Source organism: Cervus elaphus, chromosome 20 (assembly GCF_910594005.1).
Source record: "Cervus elaphus chromosome 20, mCerEla1.1, whole genome shotgun sequence".
NCBI lineage: Eukaryota > Metazoa > Chordata > Mammalia > Artiodactyla > Cervidae > Cervus > Cervus elaphus.
Genome location: NC_057834.1, coordinates 111660929 through 111684289, shown reverse-complemented (window position 1 = coordinate 111684289; position 23361 = coordinate 111660929). Strand labels below are relative to the sequence as shown.

General features: G+C 37.8%; 1 protein-coding gene across 3 annotated transcripts in view; it reads right to left on the bottom strand.

Moving 5' to 3' along the window:
• Positions 1 to 23361, bottom strand: part of USP24 (ubiquitin specific peptidase 24) — a 136385-nt gene that overhangs the window by 88044 nt on the left and 24980 nt on the right. For 2 of the 3 annotated variants that reach the window (XM_043875796.1, XM_043875798.1), the window contains exons 2-10: positions 20639 to 20804; positions 18312 to 18379; positions 12689 to 12832; positions 11749 to 11871; positions 6156 to 6191; positions 5762 to 5827; positions 3318 to 3383; positions 1008 to 1082; positions 264 to 422 (exon numbers count right to left, since the gene is read on the bottom strand). In XM_043875796.1, coding sequence (XP_043731731.1) covers positions 264 to 422; positions 1008 to 1082; positions 3318 to 3383; positions 5762 to 5827; positions 6156 to 6191; positions 11749 to 11871; positions 12689 to 12832; positions 18312 to 18379; positions 20639 to 20804 — 903 coding nt within the window. The remainder of the gene's footprint in view (positions 1 to 263; positions 423 to 1007; positions 1083 to 3317; positions 3384 to 5761; positions 5828 to 6155; positions 6192 to 11748; positions 11872 to 12688; positions 12833 to 18311; positions 18380 to 20638; positions 20805 to 23361) is intronic. The other variant, XM_043875797.1, reaches the window with a different exon arrangement.

Sequence of the window (23361 nt, the reverse complement as noted above, 5' to 3'; positions counted from 1 at the left end):
TATGTTCCAGAAAAATCTCACTAAAACACTGAATAAGTACTTTATAGGATGAATTATGAACATAATATACATGAAAGTATTACTTTATTAACAGACAATTGTAAACATAGACCATTTTATATATAATCACTGTTATCTCTTTTTGTGGGATTACAAGAAATTATTATTCTTTATTTCCCAACATTTTTACTTTAATAACAAGTTTTAGAAGACTTTAAGAGTATCTATACTTTAAGTCTTCTAGAAACAAGTGCAAAACTTACTTCTTTGAGGGAGTTCATTTTGGCACTGAAATGTGGTGATTTCAGCATGCGCAGCAGGATGTCTAGGCGAAGGTCGTCCACGACGGTCACCAGATCTGGTTGGAAGCGCATGCAAAGTAACTTGATGGCAGACAAGAGCTCAGGGATGCTAACCAATCTCTTTCATTTAAAAACAAAACACACACACACACATACACAGAGAAGACAAAAAGGAACCAATAAAACATTTTGATGCCAATTCTTACACACACAGGAATAAAGGACATATGCAATAACCACGGTCTAGTGGTATCTGATACTTCACATGGTTGATGAACTACATTCTGCTTTTAATCAAAAATCAGTGCATGAGGGAGCAAAGAAAAGAGAAGGGGTCTGAGAGAAAGTCAAGGTAGACAAAATGAATCATGTTAGAACAACTCTGGATAGCTTTTAGTACCAAATTGTTTTAAAGCTTCTTCAATGTTATACCAATTGTACTACTATCAAAACCAGTATGTTAGTTAAATTCTTAACGGTGTCACTTACCAAGAACCCTACATTCATTTTATTGACTGAGGTAACACCAGCCACTCGGTACTTCAGAAAATAACATTTTTTGGGTCAGGAAACGTAAAATTAATTTAATGTGAGCTGTATGTGACCAGAATCCAAAGAGCAATGATGTGTGAACTTTGCCCCAAGTCCTGGTTCTGCTTCTGTGGAGCAACATGCGCTGCAATCACTTGACTGGAGATGCATTACCTTGTCTTTGAGGTCCTTTTCCTCCACACTCCGCACATCCTGGATTGTATTAAGGATGACTGGGTCTAGCATGGGCTGTAGGAAAAAAGTGCTAAAGTTAATAAGGACCCTTGAATCTGTCCCTAAACTAGAGAGGAGAACTTCTTCATTCACATTTCACAAAGGAGAAGGTGCAATGCAAAGATCTGAATTCTAGTATCAGACTACCACTAACTCACTAATACCATCCTAAGTAAACCCTTTTAACTGATTCTGTGCCTTAGCTTCTTTCTATTATATGGGTGCAGTTCCTTTTTACTTTCTGGGTCCTTTGAAGAGCAGCCAAAGACAACCAAACTCACACAGACTGACTGAAAGTATTAAACACGAGTATGTATCATTTGGAATAAAGTATTTTGCATTTGATTAAAAAAAAATAAATAGAAGCACAGACCACAAAAATATGATGCTTTATGCACTTACTTTTGTTAGCTGATATGTAAATGAGGCCTACAGATAAGACTCATACAACATACTGTTCCTGAATGGTAGCATAGCCAGATAACTAACTCTAAGTAATATATGAGAAGTAGTGAAAAATTAACAAGGTCTAAATGATCACTTGTCTTTAAGTAAAATAATTTTTAAACTTCTCTGGTGACTAGAAAATATTTGGCTGTCAAAGCAAGAACACATCAGCAATGAATTAAAATGCCATCATGCAATCATCCACATAGAATTCCCTTATTTACACTTATGCCAACTGTATAGTGAAAACTAAGGGCTGTCAGGGTAAGAGGCAAGTCACACTGCTCTCGTCAAGCATGTGGCAGCCTTACTTAGCTTTCACTGCAACTCTGTGAGACAGGTATGGGTACTGCTACTACTTTACAGATAAGGAAGCCAAGCCCCAGGGGTCACTTTAGTCTTCTAAAGGAGCGAGTATTAGAGACAAGTATTAATGTACATAACTACAGCACGAATTTATTGCTAAGTGAATTTAAGGTTGGATATGTTGTTGTTTCAGTTGCTACTGCAGGAAGTTAAACATACTTTGGTTGGAAATTCATAAACTTTTTTTAAAAGAACATTGTGCTTATATATAAAACCTGGAATTCTAAAGAACTTAGTATTAATTAGCATTTGGAATATTTGCACTAAATCTCTTTCCATGGAGCAATGCATGGGTAAAGAGTACGCATTTAAAAATTCAATCCTGGCTCTGATTATTAAAAAGCCAATTATTAAATTGCTAATATACATTATTAAATTATTAAGTCAAATAATTTTGCCACTTTATGTTTCAGTGTTTCACTACAAAACAAATGATTATATTCATATGCTTATAAGTGAGAGAACACTAGATGTCTCTAAAGACCTTAATATCAGAATGAAGAAGTAGTCACTCTGCTTCATTTAAAAAATTTTGCAGAATTACTCTGAAATCTAAACAAGGCACTTAAAACTTAGTCACTCTGCTTCATTTAAAAAATTTTGCAGAATTACTCTGAAATCTAAACAAGGCACTTAAAACTTAGAAATAACAGAAATTTCCAGAACCTACTAAAAAAAACAAAGACAAAAACCCATCTCCCTTGTTAAAATGGCCCTATGTACACTAGACATTAGAAATGAGGAACAGTGCATACTATTTGCTCCCAAAGGACACGAAGCTTTCAAAACCATTTATGGTGATTTTTTAAAAAACCTCTGTGACAGCTAAGTTTCACAGACATATTTTTATAAAGAAAACAATACATGGAGGTATTTCAACATGACATTTAATTCAGTAATACTTGTTAACTGAAATGGAAAGGCAACCAGAAAGTGCAATGGGCCCTAAGCCTCAGAAAGCTCAACACTCACAGCTCTGACTATCCTATGACCTGCTGACATGCAGACAAGGTGTGCTGTCAAACTGTCACTCAGGTTCTCAGTGACTTGGCTGGAGGGAGCCCAGCCGGCCACTCAACACTGTTTAATGTAATGCTGAATCCTTAAAGAATCCTGTGAAGGGGGGAGGGATATATGCCACCTATTTTATAGCGAAGAAAGTGTGGGGGGGGAGGAGCTATAACCTGTAATTATATTTGATAAAATGATAAACTGAAAAGATAAGTAACCTTAAATGTTTAGACATTACCGAAAACTTATTAATCACTTTTATTTATCTTCTGATAAAACTTTCACTACAAGGATAGCTAATCAGAAAAAAAAAAAAAAGCAGTTATTCTGATAGACAAAATTCTGAACAACCTGATAAAAAGATAATGTTTACTGCTTGTATGCCTGAGATCATGTTTGAAGCAAGTGTAAAATGGTTTGTCTTACCTGCACCACTGAGGGATTGAGGTACTCTGCACACACCCCTAGGGGTTGCACGAGTGCTGAGACGGCCTGAAAAAAACCAGCAAATGTGAGAAATAAATGTGAGCGAGTTACTTCCTTTCAACATTAAACAAATCCTTTTCTATATGTCAGAGAACATTTTATACTCTTGGGCAGGAAAAGCTGATAAAGATGTCAATTCACTTAAATTATTGTAGAAATTCAATGTAACTTAAATCATACTATGCCAATAAAACTTCTTTCAAGGCTTGGATGGGATGATTCTAAAGTTCACACTGTAGAATAATAAAAATTTTTATTTGAAAAATCAAGAGAATAGCTGGGGAAGGAATAAAATGTGCCTTTAACAAAGAAAACATTTAAGACTTTCATTAAGAAATCTATAAAACTTTACAGAAATACATAAATGGTCCAAATAAATGAGGAAAGATCATGTTCTTGAAGGGAAAGGACTAGTACTATAAACATGTCAATTCTCCACACCTACGAACAGAACATAATTCCACACATGATCTTGGTGGCACTTTCTGCAGGAGATCCTGACATGTTGCCCATATTCGGAAGAATGAAAACATGAGAATGATCAAGAAAATTTGATAAAAGGAAGATGCTGAGCAAAACTGGCACTACCAATAATGAAAATAACAGAGAAACAGTTATCAAAATGGCAAAGTGACCAAATGAGTGAATGACAGAAGTCCAGGAACAATTCACGTATACACAGACTCAGACATTTGATAAAGACAACAAATCAAAATAGTGAAAAAAAAACCTTGTGGAAAAAAAAAGGAATGTTCTTCAGAAGATCTTATAACAATTAGCTACCCTTTTGGAAGAAAATAAAACTGGATTTCTATCTTATGTGACATACATAAATAAATTCTAAATGAACTCAAGAACTAAGATTAAAAAATGAAATTGTTTTGAGTATAAAATGAAATGAGTGCTTTTATAAACTTTGAGATGGGAACGAAAACATCCCTCAAGCAAATCAGAAAAATTTTAAGCCATTAGGGAAAAACTGACACAAAAAGACACCATCAGCAGAAATGAAAAAGGAAGGGAAAAATCTTAGAGAAATCTTTAGCCTCAAGACATCTGATAACAATGAGGACAAGCCTAGATTTCTATATATTCACCATTAGCCAGTTTTCTCCAAGTAGGGGAGAAACTTTGGGCTTCTGCTTGTTTTTTTAAATAAACTTTGCAGGAAATCAGTGAGTGTTTCATTTAACCTTTAAAAAAAATGAAGTCTATTTCTATTACTGCCCAGTGACCTACATAGCCAGTTCTTGAGAAATAAGCAAGCTGGATAAATCCCTCTATCTGAATAGGTTTTGTTTTGTCTTGCTTTTTCAGTCACTACCTATTATCTTCCAGGTCAATAAAGTCCTCTCTAACATACTTGATCCGTTTAATGGGGATCAAAATGACAACCTAAGAATCTATCAAGGCTCAGGGAGGGAGAAGAGGCCTCTGACCAGTGTCACTAGAAGTATTCATGATCTGGCTGATCTCTGATCTTCAAGAGTAAGCAGTGGGCAGCAAGCAATAGTCTATTACCAAGCAGAGCACCAGTCTCTCTCCTTGACTGTTGTTACTACTCTCATGCAAAGGTGGACCAATAGGGTTAGCTGATAAGCCATGGTCCACAGAAATAACGGGTATTACTCTAAGCACAATTTGTATCACTCAGACATATTATTTTACAACATTTTCTACTCTGGTCAATTTGCTGTAGCTGGCACAGTGTCTTCTACATGGCAAGTACATAATAGTTTCTAATTGAATGATCAGAGAACAGAATGAAGTGCTTTCAGTTACAAACAAGTCAGCAGTCTGTGAAAAATTAAAGATGAAGTTATTCCCCTTACCATAAGGTTAAACTTTCTGAGAAAATGAAGTTGACATGAAAACATACTGGTACTGCACCTGAGGGGTGATTCTAAGCTCCGGTTATAGCCCTTTATTACCTATGAATCTCTGTAATACCAAAAAGCTGACTGAACAATCTTAAAATATTTTATTTGCTTCTGGTACTATAAATAAGTTGTGACTTAACTGAGGTGTAAGATTGCTATGTACACATATACTTGCCACACACAGCAATTATCCCTAAACAGCAAGATAATTTCATATAACCACTACAAGTAAGGAGTTTAAGAGAAAAACATCACAAAGAGAAATGAATGTGGTGGGAAAAAAAACCCAAAACAGCACAACCAAACGCTCTACACTGAAATTTGGTTATTATGATTAAGAAAGAGCAAACATTTCTGTGGTTATCAGAACCATGGGAGCTACTCCTATAAAGATTAACTTGAGTTTTAACATTTAATTTAATGTGTCCAGACAATGTCCCGGGGGTTACACAGCAAACTCAATAAAGTGAACTTCCACACTGTACATACAGTGGTTTAACTTACCCCAAGTTCTATATCTTCTGAATGGAGCTTGGCTTGGATTGCTGCAAATCCACCTAATTCTCCAAACTGAGAAGAAAAAAGGTATACGTTAATTTTAAAATACTATACTTTAATAATTTAGCAAGCAACTACAGCTCACATTCTACTTTATCAATATGCTTATAACCCTGATCTTCAGAGTCACCACAAAGATAATTCTAATGCTCCTGTGATACACTACAGGAGATGTACTAAGTCCTAAGGCTGATGTTTATCTGTTTAAACAGCCCATATAAAAAAGAGGAAGAAAGGATAAAACATATCTGATTATTCTCTGTAGCTGTCATCTACCTAAAACTCTAGGAAAGTTCATTAGAAAATGAAAAACATGCCCATATTAACAAAAGCTGTATACCTTATTTACCAAATCCACAACCCATCCATGAGGCTCCTATGAGAAAAGAAAACAGAAATTGAAATGGACTAACTCTCATATTTCTTTTATCCTAAAACAGAAAGTTGGAAAAAAATTTAACATTTAAAAAATATTTCAAAAGGTTTTCCCAAATGTTTCTTAATGTGAATCTTTGACATTACTGAAAATTTTAGAAGTCAGTCTGTATTTTGATGGGATTGCTACAATACAAAGCATTTATGCATTTTGGGTAGGTGAGATCAGTTGTTTAACTTTCCTGAGGTACAGGATAAATAATTATTAACTCAGAGTAGCAAATCAAGAATCAAGAGATTAAAGATTTAGTCCCAGCTGTACCATTAATTAGTGTCCTAGAGTAAGCACTTCTTTTTTCCTCCTTTTCTTTGACTTTGTTTCCTCTCTCAAGCATTCACTGTTCTAGAAGCTGCATAATGTCCCAGTGGCTGGATACAGAACAGTGATGAAGAAGAGATGTGGTACCTGCTTTCATGTAATTCATATTCCAGCAGGGGCAATAAAGACAAGTAAACCAACACATAATTCATTCAGGTTGTGCATTTCCACAAAAGGTCCTCAAATGAGAAATAAGAGCCCACTCTGTTCAGAGTGGTGGTCATAAAAAATCTCTTTGAAAAGGTGGTCTTTATCTAGAACTTAAAGGATGAGACAGATTTAGCCATTCAAAGAACAGTCCAGGCAGAGGCTAAAATGGAAAAGGTCCTGTTTGGGGAAGGCAGAAAAGCCTACCTTCATCTGAAAATCGGAGAGGCAACTCTCCCAAGTGGGAGGTGGTGAGCAGGGGAGAATGGCACAGATGAAACTGTAGAGAGAAGAAAAGCTGGATCATGCAGAAATTTGTAGACTCTGATTAGAAGGAAAGCAACAGAGGTGTTTCAAGCAAGAAAATGATACATTTTATGTTTTAAGGGGACTCTTACAATTATGTGGAGAATGGAAAGAAAACAACTAACAAGTGAAAAGCAGAGATAAAAGAGGGAAGACTAGTGTAGTAATTAGGCAGGACATGATGGTGTTTGGATGGGATGGTGGCAGAAGAAACAGAGAGACATCAACTGAAGATCTATGTGAGATTAAATCAAAGGGCCTGTTTATGGTTTGGATATGAATATGAATCACGGCTGATTCCTATGTTTTCAGCTTGGGCATCTAGGTAGATGGCAATGCCATTTATTGAAGGGTAGAGAATGAAGGCTGGGGAAACATAATGAAGTTCTGCTTCAGGCACAGTCTGAGATGTCTCTGTGGTAACCAAGTGGAGGCAGCTGGCTCTTCAAGTCTGCTGTGCTCAGGAAAGAGGTCTGGGCCACAGAGATATAAAGCGGAGGGCCATCAGCACAAAGATGACATTTAGATCTGTAAGAATGGAAGCTATTTCTTACAGAGAGTATGGTGAACGAAGAGAAGGTGGCTCTGGATGAGTCAAGAAAGGAGAGGTAGCTGAGGGGGCAGGCAGAGAGCAAAAGACTGTAGGAAGGAAGTTTCAAGGAAGAAGAAACTGTGACCACTGATGCTGACTGGGTCAAGAGGTAGTTCCTCTGGATCTAGAAGCACAGTACCTTAATGACAGCAGTGTCGGGGAACTGGTGGCAAAAGGAGGAGGAACGGAATGCCTTGAAGACCTAATGGAAACTTCGGTCTAGTTGCCCCAAACATCTCTCCAACTGAAAACAACTACATAAAACACTTAAGGGCTTCCCTGGTGGTCCAGTAGTTAAGAACCTCCCTTGCAATGCAAGGGACTCCGGTTCAATCCCTGGACTCCGGTTCAATCCCTGGTCTAGGAAGATACCACATGCTGCGGAGCAACTAAGCCCATGCACCACAGCTACTGAGCCAGTGCTCTAGAGCCTGGAGAGCTGCAACTACCGAGCTCCCGTGTCCAACTGCTGAAGCCTGCACGCCTAGAACCTCTACGCCACAGGAGAAGTCACCACACTGCAGCTGGACAGTAGTCCCCACTCGCTACAACTAGAGAAAGCCTGCTCACAGCAACAAAGATCCACCACAGCTTAAAAAAAAAAATTAAAAAAAAAAATCTTTTAAAACATAGAACTGAGTTGGCAAAAGGTCCTCAGAAGTGTAACCAAAAAAAAAAAAAAAAAGAGAGAGAGAGAAAGTAGAAATCCTGTGAAGTAAAGAAACCGTGAGGCCAGCTTTCATACTGCAGGCATCTAAGGAACTGAGGCGATCTCTAGCTTCCATTTTCATAGCCTTATGGTGGCTCAGAAGCAGGACACATGCCAACACGGGGCTCAGAGACTAAGAAGAGGTTGCCATATAAAGCAAGAACCCAAAGCGCTACAGCCTGAGCTTAAGGTGAACTGAAATAGACTTACCTGTGGAATGGAAACAAGGAAGACTGCCTACCTTGACTCTGCTACTGGATGGTGAGGAGAAAAAAATTCTCCAGGAATTTATAAACATCTAATTGCCCTCACATGGCTTTGCTGTTCTAATTCAAATTGACTTTATGGTCTGAAAAACCTTAAGCTGAATATTCTAAAGTGGTCCCAAATCATAGTATTCCCAGGCACCCAGAAGAAGTAAATCCTTTTTGGAGGAAAGAACTTGCAACTCAGGCCTCAAAAAATGTTCCTCAATTCCAAGAAACTTAAGTTCATAGAAAAATAAAGAAACAAGTATAAATATTTTTTTCTACACACACATAAACAAAACAAAGTGAGTAAAAGTTGGCAGAATCAGATCAGTTTTTAGATATCAGACATAGCATATAAGTTAAGCATTAAACAAGGAGGAGACTGAAAATATGAGTCAAGAATATGAGATAATTAGAAACAAGTAGAGTCAAACTGGACCACAGATCTGAAAAATGTCATCTCAAACACTGCACAGGAAAACAAACAGACAAAATACATGAAAGAGGTTAAGGGACATAAGGACAGAATGAGAAGGTCAAACATGTAGCCACAGTTCTAGAAGAAGAGACTATTGGGGGAAAGGCAGTATTTTAAAAGGTAATGGCTGAGAATTTTCCAGAATTGATACAAGATATACATCCTTAGTTTTGGAATTCAATGCATCTGAGGCAAAATATACAAAAAGAGTATCTCAGTTAACTGCAGTGAGAGTCAAACTGCCAAATATCTAAAAGAAATAGATCTTAAAACATAGCCATGAAAAGACGACTTCTTAAAAACAAACAATAGTCAGACCATCAGTCAACTTTCAAAAGCAATACTCAAAGCCAGAAGACACTGAAATGATATCTGTGATATTCTGACACAAAACATATCAATCTAGAATTTAAAACCCACAGAAAATGTTCTTCAACTAATAGAAAATAAAATCAAAGTTAGGCCATCAAAAACAAAGACTCAGCCACCAATGGACCCCTTATGAGAGGACAATTTACAGCATGTAGTCCAGAAGAAAAAAAATTATCCCAATGGAAGACTTGAAATACAGGCGAAACGGTACACAAAGAGATAGCGTGTAAACAGGGCTGAGTCAAAGTACCGCATAAAATAAGGTTGATGGTACCTATCTGAGGGGAATAAAATGATAGGAGAGGACTAAGACAATGCATAATAAAGACAAAAGGATGAGTCAGGTGAGGAATGAGCACACGGAACGTACCAAGGTTTACATGTACTGCTCAGGGTGAAGACAGTGATGAAATGTATGCTCTGTTTAGTTCGTAAGTTAAAATGTCAGAGTAAAGCACTAAAAGAATAACAGAGGGAAGGACATGGAAACTTGCATCTGGTTGGTTGTGAAGAGGGACAGAGCACAATGCTGAAGCTAGAGATGGATGCAGTATCAAAGGCAGAATTTTTAAAGACAGGAAAATACTAGACCATGTAATACACAATGGGAGTAATCAATAAAGAGAAAAAAATTGAGCATACCAAAGAAAGAACAGAAATGCTAAGGTGTAAAATGCTTGAGAAGGCAATAGGAGAGGAGAGCGTATATAGGGCCTTTGTAGGAGAGAATTCCTTTCCTGGTAACGAGAGGAAATTAGAGACTGAACGTTTCTGGGTGTCTGTTGCTGCATATGTAAACTGGGCAAGGGAGAGAAAGAACACTTGCTGAGTACTTACAAAAGTGACCCACTGTGTTCAGTGTTTTTGTATACATTTGTCATTTAACAGTCACGACAATATTGAAGATGAGATTTTAATATCTTGAGAGGCAAGGCTACATAAAGAATGTAGACTACGGTGCTAGCTTGCATAGGCCCCTGCTATAACTAGGCTTGTGAATTTGGACCAGTACTTAACCTCTGTGTGCCTCAAATTTCTCATCTACAAAATGGGGGTGAAAATAATACCTAACTCACAGAGCTGCTGTGGAGGTTAAATTCCACAGGATATACCCACTGTCCTTTCCACTCAGCTCTCACCTCCTCCCTGGAGTACTGCCCGACCCTCCAAGGTGGCAACTCCTTTCCCTATATCCCATGAATAGCACATTATTGGAGAAGGCAATGGCACCCCACTCCAGTACTCTTGCCTGGAAAATCCCATGGACAGAGGAGCCTGGTAGGGTGTAGTCCATGGGGTCGTGAAGAGCTGGACACGACTGAGCGACTTCACTTTTACTTTTCACTTTCATGCATTGGAGAAGGAAGTGGCAACCCACTCCAGTGTTCTTGCCTGGAGAATCCCAGGGACGGGGGAGCCTGGTGGGCTGCCGTCTATGGGTCGCACAGAGTCGGACACAACTGAAGCGACTTAGCAGCAGCAGCAGCACATTATTATTACAATTGCACCTGTTGTTTGTTACACTGTGATTTTTTTTCTTTCCTATTTCCTCCACTATGCTGTAAGTTAGAAACAATGTCTTATTACTCTTTATACTAAGGGCAAGAACTATCTATGCAAGAATTATTTATTTATATCTCCAAAATCTAGAATAATGCCAGACACACAGCAAATGTTCAACAAACGATCACTGAACTAAATCTCTGCTTCTACTAAAGCAATGGACAAGTTTCCTATCTACTACGTTGACTTCTTTCAAATATTTCTCCAAAACCAAAACAGTGTTTGATCAACACACTGAATTATGTGCTCTTTGTGGGTAGGTTACTGGACGTTATAGATCTTTAAATATAAAATGAAGCTATTGGCCTGTACTTGAAAAAAAACAAAAGCTTTAAAGCTTGTGGAGTTTAGAAGAAAATTATACATGAGATTAATTACTATTTTTTCTAGCAATAAGTAGTCATTTCAAATAATTTCAAATGCTCTAGCTTCTCAAATGTCTCTAAGAAACTGGGACACCCATTAAACAGGGGTTCTGGTAATTGAATAAATAGGGCACTTTTCATGTCATGCAGTCATTTCTTATTTCACCAAACATTTCAAATCTATAAAGTTCCTCATGAAGTTAATTAACAGTTATGGAAAAATATGCAATAGCTGAAAAAACTGTTGAAATATTGAGCTATTTTATGAGCTACATGGAGTATTTGCCATTTTTCATGGGCTGTTTTAATCTTTCCATGTAAACTGTCATTTTTGTAGCAGACAAAATCTTTTTCAATACATTTATTTATAAAACTATGAAACAAAACTATGTTTACCTTTTGGAAAGTAGATACAGGTGAAATAGCAAACATATTTCCCTCTCCAAATACTTCTGCCCAATTCCTTTGAGACACTTTCATTCTGTTTTTAAAATGGTATTCATTATCAGGATTAAAAGCCTAGATTCAAACAGAACAGAGAAACATTATTATTATCTATTTCTATAGCAACACATATTAGCATTAGAAAAGAAGATAAAAATATCACCTTGGACTTCCTCATTAATGGAATCTTTCAAGTATCTCAACAAAACATACTCCTTAGCAAGTGCTGAGGAGCAAATGGCCAAAGTACCACTCTCCTGCTTTTTTCAATGTTTGCTATGGGGAAAGAGATGGAGGAATTAGGACCAGAGGTCTGATCCAAGGCAAGGTGAAGCCAACACTGCAAATGTCCTAGGGCCGCCACCAGTAGAGATGGGCAACAAGGCAGTGAAGACAGAAGTTAGGAGGCAGGGACTTCCCGGCAGCCCAGTGGTTAAGACTCCATGCTCCCAGTGCAAGGGGCATGGGTTGCATACCTGACTGGGGAACTAAGATCTCAGATGCTGCATGAGACGGCCCCAGCAAAAAAAGGCAGGAGGGAACACATGAGCCCTGCTTGCTCTTGCAGCTAGTTACTAATCAGAGGAAAGCCTGGAAACCAAACTACATCAGCACCCTATATGACAGTATTTATGATGTGAATAATAAGGGAGACAAAAGGGAAAGCTATTTAATCATTCTAATTAATCATTAAGCAATTTAATCATTTTATTCATTCTATTTAATATACTTCTTTAAAACTGAAAGCACAGAATGGCTGCTCTGCTTTAAAAATATAAGAATGTCTTTAACGATAATATCATTATGACTCATTACTAATTACTAGTCAGAAGGTAGTAGGTATTTTAAACAAAACCAAAATGCAAAGGACTTCATTTTAGACATACTGTACCATTGTAAGCACAGCCAACAGACTGGTGGGAATTGGATCTTGTTTTATTCTCTCTGCAACCAGTTCTATTAATAGCATCAACATGTTGTAGATCCCTTCATGAATTTCAGTACCCCACTTGTGAACAGCACTTGATGTCAGGAGCTATAAAAACAAAAAGGGCAGTTTACAGTCTTATTCGGAAAGAAAAAAAAAATGTCTGCAGTTATGAGTGCAATCTTTACAATAATCAAGCAATTATTATCATAATACTTTTATGCATATGACTTGCTTTAACAGACCCATAGCCGCAGTCCATTTACTCGTTCATTTATTTCAGTCAACACTTAGCTTTATTTTTTGAACTTTAATTCCCTTATATTAAAACAGTTTGTTAAAAGAGAATGTTTATTGTTTCTCTACCTTTCATTTTTACTAGGGGAGGTGAAATGGTGAAGAGTAAGAAAGAACCTGAGCTCACTTCTGGCACTACTATTTTCTAGCTGCATGGCCTTGGGCGAATTTACCTGGGTTCCCAGAGACTCAGTTCTCCTGTCTCATGACAGGCACAACTCCTACCCACTTAACAGAGACGTTACAAATATTAATACCAAAAGGTATAATGAATGTGAAAGTATCAGCAAGGCTTTAAGATGAGTATGCTTTGGCTGTCACTATTAATCAACATTCCTGGAATCTAAGAAATGGATGCTGTATTTCATGATTTGAACATGCACATTCTCTTCATATTATTTATATCTCAGAAACAGAAACGGATCTTCCCACCTGTTGACCAGATGGCAGCATGGCTCTGAGTGGGAAAAAAATTTTTAGGAATATCTTGCCAATTTATTTTGATTGTGTTTTCTTTTCTGGTGTGCATAAAAGTTAATATTCAATTTTTTTTAAAGTTTAAGTAAATCAAAAATAGCTCTAAGTGATACGGCATTATAACACTGCTTACTTTGCAGTTATTTTTCTGAAATATAAAACACAGAGTATAACATAATGGTACATCTTATAATCAGTATCTCAGATTTAAAAAAAAAAAAAAAGGAAGGAAGGAAAAGGCATATAAGAATCTAAAATCTTCATCTTTGAAGTTCCCCACTTTGATCTAAGTCCTTGGGGAAGTCTAACTCAGGAATAACCACCAGAACAGGGAATGAGAAATCAAAGGATTCCACTTAATAAAATACTAGCAAATGGGTACAGTGGTTTCATGTTTTTGTAAGATTTCCATTGAGAGGGAAAATACTGTGGTATTAAAATTTCACCTTGGCCACACTGAGAACCACTTAACAAGAGGGTTAAGATCCTGAAATAATCCAAACTTCTTTAGCAGTAAAGGAAAACCTCAGCTTTAGACTTTCTATATAGCAACTAGCTGCACCACTTGCTCAAATGAACAATAACCATAAGACTGATTTTATATAAGCCAATGAGTTAGTATTTTTTGCCAGAATTCTTTTGCCTGCCTATCTATCCTTCCTATACTTAAAACATATAATAAAGCAAAATAAAGCAGAGATTAAGATTGAAGAAGCTCCATATAACAACAAAAATCCCCACAGACAGAGGAGCCTGGCAGGCTACAGTCCATGGGGTTGCAAAGAGTTGGACAGGACTGAGCAACTAAGCACATGTAACAAAATAAAATTTATGTGGGCTAAGCACCACTCCCTCTGTTGCCATCTCATTTGTTCAGTTTTTACTTTGAAAATGGGAGTCCTATCTACTTTCCAGATTAAGGTGGGCAGGACAAGTAGCACCCTGTGGGGAAAAGGTATACAAGGTTTAAACATCACTATGCACTATGACCAGATTTACATGCTTTTACCTGCCTGAATACACTAGAATCTAGGCTAGCCTGAAGATGAAAGGTGAAGAAACTAGAAATTACAACAAAATTCCTTTTCTGCACCTTATTCACACAACTGCTTATTATTTACACTCTTAATTATTTTTTTTCTGTTTTTAAAAAACAGGCAGCTTATAAGAAAAGCCCAGGGAAGAGGGCAGGGAGAGTTATCATATCAGGAAACACAAGTCTAAAGAAACAGAATTCTGTAGCTCTTCTGGTTGAGAGAAATCTTTTTAATAGCTCTAAATTCTAATAATTGAATGACAATGAACACAATGCAAGATACTTATGTGCTCAGAGTTTTATAGAAAAAAAACTCCCAACAACCACTTGACCATTTGTTACACTTTTACAAACAGTTTGCTGCTGTTGCTGCTGTTCAGTCACTAAGTCACGTCCAACTCTTTGGGATTCCATGGACCCCACATGCAAGGCTTCCCTGTCCTTCACTATCTCCCTGGATTTGTTCACATTCAAGTCCATTGAGTTGGTGACGCTATCTAACCATCTCATTCTCTGTTGCCTCCTTCTCTTCTCACTCTTTTCTAGCATCAGGGTCGTTCCCAATGAATCAGCTCCTTGCATCAGGTGGCCAAAGTATTGCAGCTTCAGCCATCAGTCCTTCCAATGAATATTCAGGGTTGATTTCCTTTAGAATTGACTGGTTCGATCTCCTTGCTGTCCAAGAGACTCTCAAGAGTCTTTTCCAGCACCACAATTTGAAAGCATCAATTCTTTGGTGCTCAGTTTTCTTTATGGTCCAACTATCACGTCCATACATGATTACTGGAAAAACCACAGCTTTGACTATATGGACCTTTGTCAGCAAAGTAATGTCTCTGCTTATTAGTACACTGTCTAGGTTTGTCATAGCTTTTCTTCCAAGGAGTAAGTGTCTTTTAATTTAGTGGCTGCAGTCACCGTCCACAGTGATTTTGGAGCCCAAGAAAATAAAATCTGCCACTGTTTCCATTTTTCCCCATCTATTTGCCATGAAGTGATCGGACTGGATGCCATGATCTTAGCTTTTTGAAACTTAGTTTTTTTGAGTTTTAAACCAGCTTTTTCACTTTTCTCTATCACCCTCATCAAGAAGCTCTTTAGTTCCCTTTCATTTTCTACCTTTAGAATGGTATCACCTGCATATCTGAGGTTGTTGATATTTCTCCCAGCAATCTTGGGATTCATTCAGCCCAGCATTTCACATGATGTACTCTGCATATAAATAAGCAGAGTGACAATATAAAGACTTGATGCACTCTTTTCCCAATTTTGAACCAGTCTGGTTCTAACTGTTGCTTCTTGACCTGCATAGAGGTTTCTCAGGAGTTAGGTAACATAGTCTGGTATTTCCATCTCTTTAAAGAGTTTTCCATAGTTTGTTGTGATCCACACAGGCAAAGGCTTTAGCATAGTCAATGAAGCAGCAATGGATGTTTTTCTGTAATTCCCTTGCTTTTTCTATGGTCCAACGGATGTTAGCACTTTGATCTCTGGTTTCTCTGCCTTTTCTAAATCCAGTTTGTAAATCTGGAAGTACTCAGTTTACATACTGCTGAAGCCTAGCTTGAGGGATTTTGAGCATTACCGTCCTAGCATATGAAATGAGTGCAATTATATGGCAGTTGGAACATTCTTTGTCATTGTCTTGCTTTGGGATTGGAATGAAAACTGACCTTCTCCAGTTCTATAGCCACTGTTTTGAGTTTTGCAAATTTGCTGGCATATTGAGTGTAGCACTTTAACAGCACAATCTTTTGGGATTTGAAATAGCTCAACTAGACTTCCATCACCTCTGCTAGTTTTGTTTGTTGTAATGCTTCCTAATACGACTTGACTTTGCATTCCAGGATGTCTTGGCTCTAGGTGAGTAATTGGTAACAACATTGTGGTTATCTGGGTCATTAAGACTTTTTTTGTATAGGTCTGTGTATTCTTGCCACCTTTTTAAGCTCTTCCACTTCTGTCAGGTCCTTGTCATTTCTGTCCTTTATTGTGCACATCTTGGCATAAAATGTTCATTTGATATCTCCAATTTTCCTGAAGAGATCTCTACACTTTACCATTCTATTGTTTTCCTTTATTTCTTTGCATTGTTCATTTAAAAAGGCCTTCTTATCTCTCCTTGCTATTCTCTGGAACTCTGTTTCCATGTGGGTATATCTTTCCCTTTCGCCTTTTGCTTCTCTTCTTTTCTTAGCTATTTGTAAGGCCATCTCAGACAACCACTTTGCCTTCTTGCATTTCTTCTTTTGGGGGATGATTTTGGTCACTGCCTCTTGTACAATGTTGCAAACCTCCATTCAAAGTTCTTCAGGCACTCTTGTCTACCAGATCTAATTCCCTGAATCTATCTGTCACTTCTACTGCATAATCATAAGGGATTTGATTTAGGTCATACCTGAATGGTCGGTCTAGTGGTTTTCCCTACTGTCTTCAATTTAAGCCCAAATTTTGAATAAGGAGTTTATGATCTGAGCCACAGTCAGCTCCCGGCCTTGTTTTTGCTGACTGTATAGAGTCTCTCCACCTTTAGCTGCAAAGAATATAACCCATCTGATTCCGGTACCAACCATGTGGTGATGTCCTCGTGCAGGGTGGTCATCTCTCGTGCTGTTGGGAGAGGGGGTCTCCCATGACCAGTGTGCTGTGTCACAGTGGTTACATTATAAAAGGGCTGCTATTTTTAACAGCTACTGTAATTCTTAACAAAATTCTTTAAAAAGTTACAACCACAAAACTACAAAATGGGAGATGAATTCATCCACAATGAAGAGAAATCTTGATTCCATACAATCCCGGCCCAAATGACAATTTTAAAAGATTGCTCCCTTTTTACAAAGATGAAGCTGTTTTCGATCCTAAAATTAGTTTTGGTCTCCCTTAAGCCTCGAATCAATGGAGATTCTGTCAAAATGCAGACAGGAATAATAGTTTGCAAATGAACAGTTTATTTTACTGGGTTTTATGATAAATACAAACTTCATCCATCTGTAGTTGTAGTAACTTACTTGCATTTGAGACAAAAATGGATGTCAAAACCCAGAACTACTGAGACAGCAGGAGACTCATTTATTCATTCAACAAAGATTTACCGAGCTCTTTCTCTGTTCTTGGCACTGGCTATATGCTGGGAAAAAACAACAGTGTCTGTGACGTTGTCTCTGCTCTTGCTGGGATTCAGGACTCAAGTCCTGCAGAGGCAGCCATGCCGAGTTAGACTGCTTTCAGAAACACAAGTCCTATGATCTTCTATTCTCACTATTAAGAAAAACTGCTTTATAGCAGATGTGACCAGAATGGGGGCGAGCACATCAGTCCAGGTCCAAAAGAGATGCTGCCGTCTGCATGTCGTTTTGCCAGATACAATATTCAATCCAGTTAAACTTCCTGTAGTTTAAACATCCACTTCTGTCTCAGTAGAATAGTGAGTACAAAACAACCTATATTTTCATAAATAAATATTATCTAAGTGCCACAATCCATAGTTTAGTAAGATGTCTAATTTCCTAGTATGAGCCTTAACCTATTCTTTAGCAGTTAAACAGAAGAAAGTAAAAGCGATATTAAATGAAGAAATGTGTAAAGAATAAATATAGAAGAAACAAATCATTTCTGAGCCCCAAATTCAGAGCTATTTTTTTCATAGTAGAGCCTTACTTAGTTGAACAGGATTCATAAACTGGGCTCACATATGAAAAACTAAAACTGAAACAAAAAGCCTGTTCAGCTTCACCCCCACCAAAAAAAAAAAAAATCAGCCCAGCACATTTTTCTTACCTTTTTAAATGCTTCAGGCATACACCTATCCATAAATCTTTTACAATTCTCATCAGACTCGGAAAGACCTTAGTAAAATAAATGAAACAATATGCTTTATTGAGATTTTAGGTAGTTGTAGAAATCACATATATCATTCCAAATTCATACATATGGAACTACTTATCATAGAAACCTTGATTCTTAAGGGATTATTAAAAGCAGAAGACATACATTCTGATAAAGGAACAGACTGAGAAATAGTTACAGCATTAAATTATTTATTAATAGCAGGATATGTTTATATTATTAATATATATATTTACTAATAGTATAATAAACACTAATTAGAATTGAAATGGTTGGACTTATATTTCCATGTCAGAGTAACTGCCAATGATCTGACAAAATAGCTATTAAAACAGCAACAGCAGCTACTTATTAGCCATTATTGTTTTTCTAAACATCTCTACTAAAAACACAACTATTTTCAATAAATGCCAAGATCACTCTTCTTCCCTAAAACAAACTGAACTCTGCGCAGTAAAACACACAGAACTGTGCCTGGCATCGTGATAAATACTCGGTAAGTGAGTGAATGAATCCACTGTAAAATTATCCTTCAGAATACACTTAAAAAACCTCAGTAACAGATTTTCCTTATCAGTGGGGAGACTGCTGCATACATTTTCTTTTTTCAGGCCCCCTACTTAGCACAGTACCTGCATTCTCTCAGGCACTCAATAAATGCTGCTGCTGAGAAGCCAGTCATAAACACACCATGGAAGCTAGCCAAAATATTTCCTTTTGATGTGCCTCTTACTTAATCATGATAGTAAAGTATGCACTTCTAATGAGGAAAAAAAAAATTCACAAAATAACCCAATTCTACTTATAACTGAATTCAATATGAAAAACAAATCATTTTCTCTTTAGTGAAAGTGTCAGTTGCTCACTTGAGTCCAACTCTTTGTGACTCTATGGATTGTAGCTCACCAGGCTCCTCTGTCCGTGGAATTCTCCAGGCAAGAATACTGGAGTGGGAGCCCTTTCCTTCTCCAGGGAATCTTCCTGACTCAGAGATCAAACCCAGGTCTCCTGCATTGCAGGCAGATTCTTTACCATCTGAGACACCAGGGAAGCCCATTTTCTCTTTAATATATAATATATGCATAGTATAGAAGCCTCCTTATGATGACACATATTCTCCAACCTAGTGATATTTTATTTAATAATATAATGTGAAGGTGGAAGTGTGACAGATTTCCTTTTCTTGGGCTCTAAAATCACTGTGGATGGTGACTGCAGCCATGAAATCAGAAAACAATTGCTTCTTGGCAGGAAAACCATGACAAACCTAGACAGTGTGTTGAAATGCAGACATTACTCTGCCGGCAAAGGTCCGTATAGTCAAGGCTATGGTCTTCCAGTGGTCACGAACGGTTGTGAGAGCTGGACTGTAAAGAAGGCAGAACACCAAAGAGTTGACGTCTTTGAACTGTGGTGCTGGAGAAAACTCCTGAAGGTCCCTTGGACAGCAAGGAGATCAAACAGTCAATCTTAAGGGAAGTCAACCCTGAATACTTGTTGGAAGGACTGATGCTGAAGCTCCAGTGTTTTGGTCATCTGATATGAAAGGCCGACTCATTGGAAGACTCTGATGCTTGGAATGATTGAGGGCAGAAGGAGAAGAGGGCATCAGAGGACGAGAGGATGGCATCACCAATGCAATGGACATGAAAGTGGGCAAACTTCAGGAGATGGTGAGGGACAGGGAAGCCTGGCGTGCTGCAGTCCATGGGGTTGCAAAGAGTCGGACATGACTGGGTGACTGAACAACAACCAGAAAGCACTTAAGACAGTGCCAAGCACTTAATAAGCATAATATGCTTGTTAAATAAACAGCACTTTCTCCTCTTTAGAATATGTTAATTTAAATTTCTCTAATATGAATTTTCAAATATATTTAATGACTCTTATACTCTATTGGAGCTAGAAGAAAGCAGCTGATTTCATACAACACATTTCACAGGGGTTCCCTGATGGCTCAGATGGTAAAGAATCTGCCTGCAATGTGGGAGACCTAGGTTTGATCCCTGGATCAGGAAGAACTCTGGAGAAAGAAATGGCAACCCATTGCAGTATTCATGCCTGGAGAATACCATGGACAAAGGAACTTGGCGGGCTACAGTCCAATTGTAAAGAGTCCGACTTGATTGAGCGACGCGTTCACTAAGAAAGATTAAGAGAGTACACAATCAGAGATGGGCAATGACAGGAGCTAAGATTAAAGCCAGGCCTCCTATCAAAAAAGAAGTCTCCTCCTGTGTCTTGAGGTATGAACTTACCAAGTCTTGCTAGGTAGGTAGATGCCAACAGGCATTTGCCTAGTGACTCTTCCCGCTTGTAAGGTATGGACCAGTGATCTGTCAAAACGCGGCTTTCCAGTTCATATAAATTTGTCGTAGGGAATTCAATTCCTTCCCCTGAGCAGTTTCCATTTTCATCATTCTTCTGACAAAAAGGGATTACAGTTTAAAGAAACAAACTAATTAGTGACTACTTAAAATTTTTTCAGTTTAACACAAAGTAGACACTTAATGGTAGCCATTAATGCCAAGAGCGTGGATTCCACATTTCTTTCTCATAGTCACATCTTATACCAAGACCGCCTGAAACAGTCTCCGCTTTTATCAGTGTGGAATCCTTACTCCCTCAGAAAGTGAACTCATCTCAGTCTTCAAGAATGAACTCTATCTCACCATAGTACCCAATCTACCTTTACCTGCAGCCATCCCATTTCTTCTTTCCCTTTTTTCACCAAGGGGATAAATTTCTCCTTAGAGTTATTATCTATACCTGCTATCTCCATTTCCTCACACTGACTAGCTCCTGGTATTACACCAATAGATTCCAGAGTTCCTGCTCTCCCAAGGTGGCAGTTGTTAAGGTCACCACACTGAATGCTGTATCATTCGATCCAATGGACATGTTTCAGTCCTTATCTTACTTTCCAGGAATGTCTGACATGCATGCTTCCTCTTCTTGGTATGCTAGATTCACTCCCCTAGCCTCCCAGAATAGCCCTTTTGCTCCTTTCCTCTGGGGTCTGCTGTTCCTTCTGTCTCCTATTCTTGTATATCCTCCCCTTCCGAGCCACAAACACTGGAGTTTCTCAAACCTTAGAGCTGTGCTCCCTTCTTTCCACTCAGTGAACGGTAGGTACCACATTCATTTGGCAGCACAGACAGAAATCAGGATCATTCTTAAAACCCTAGTCTCCCATCTCGACCACTAAGACTAAGTAATCAGACCCCCTATATTTCTCTCAAACCCATCTATATCTGTCCTTCTCCATAGGGATGTTTCTGTTCCTGAACTCATCTTTCTGCCCTCTTCAATCTACTTAACTCTTACATACTCTAAACTCTTTCAGAGAAAAGCCTTTAAAGAACTTCTAAACATCGCCAAATACCATTAATTATTTTATAACCTTATCATGCTGAACTTCTCCTTTATAACATAACTCACAGATACAATTTTACATTTATAATATTTGTGATTTATTCTGTGTTTGTCCCCATTAAAACAAGTGAGCCATAAGGACAAAGACCCTGTTTCTGACAACTTCTATATCTCTAAAACCTACTGCCTAGCACAAAGCAGGTATTTAAAACATATTTTTAAATGGAAAATAATTCACACAAAGTTCAAACTATCAACAGAGTAACTGTCAGACTTTCCATCAGTCCTTGCTACAATAATCTGCAATAAATCAAACAGAACATCTCCTCCCAAATGGCCCAGTACCTAGGTTCTTTGAAAACCTATCCATTTTCACAATCTACTCTGTAATCATTAAAAATAAAATAATTTCATTAAAAAATTCACCTTTAGCCTCAATGAAGCAAAGGAGCATAAATATAAGACAGAAATGATTGAAAAGCACATTAAAAAAGAATTTTCAACCCCACATGAATGCTATCTAAATGAATGCAACAAATTTTTTTCAGGTTCATGGCTAAATTAGGATGAAAACAAGACAAAAACCAGGAAGGTGATAAAAATTAAAAATGGAGTAGAAGATGATATAAATTGGAGGTGAAGAGTGAGGGGTGGTGGATGAAGTAAATTTAGAGTTATGATATTTGAGGATAATTCAGTTTTTAAAGCACAACATCTTTAAGAAATACTTTTAATTAATAAATTCTGTAAATAAACCAATTTTACTTAAAGGAGTTGAGAAGGACCAAATGTATAGAGTTTAAGATAGTATTAAAATTGTACACTTGTTAAATGCTTCAATTTATGAACCTAAGATTAAAGTAGAATTAAGGTATGTAAAAACAGAATTCAGTTGGATGATGGGAATATGTCATTACTATGGAATATCCACCATTAACTGCCACAGGAAGTTAACAGATCAAATCATGTATGAAATATCCAATGTACCTGGCAGCCGTGAACACTAAGAGCTTCCAAATGGGATTACTGCCCTTGTGAGAGTCACAGAAGAGCCTGTGTCCTCTCCCTGCTCTCCATACCATAATACGGCAGCCTGGGACCCAGAGGAGGGCCACACTAGGACTCAACCATGCTGGGATCCTATCTCAGACTCCCAGCCTCAAGAACTGTGAGAAGTAAATTTCTGTTGTTTACAAACCAATTACCCAACAAAACCCACCCAAAGCGAAGCGCTTCCTGGGGTGAGGGTGGAGGAAGACCTTTAACATCAGCAGTAACGACACAGACATTGTGCGCCCCCCGAAAGGACGCACTGTAAACAGCACAGCCTCATTTCTGTGACAGTCCTGCCAAGTATGCATCCCCTGACTCTAGGCACAAGGAACCCAAAATGAGGAACAATCTAAAAAATAACCAGCCTGTATTCTTCAAAAAGGTCAACGTCATTAAAGATTGAGGCAGACTAGAGAAATACAACATGGGATCCTGGATTAGGTTGTGAGATAGGGAATTTTTGTTTGTTTTTACTTCTTGGCTTCAAAGGACGTTAGTACCTGATCAGTGTTAATATCTTGATTTTGATAATATACTGAGGTTACAGAAGGGA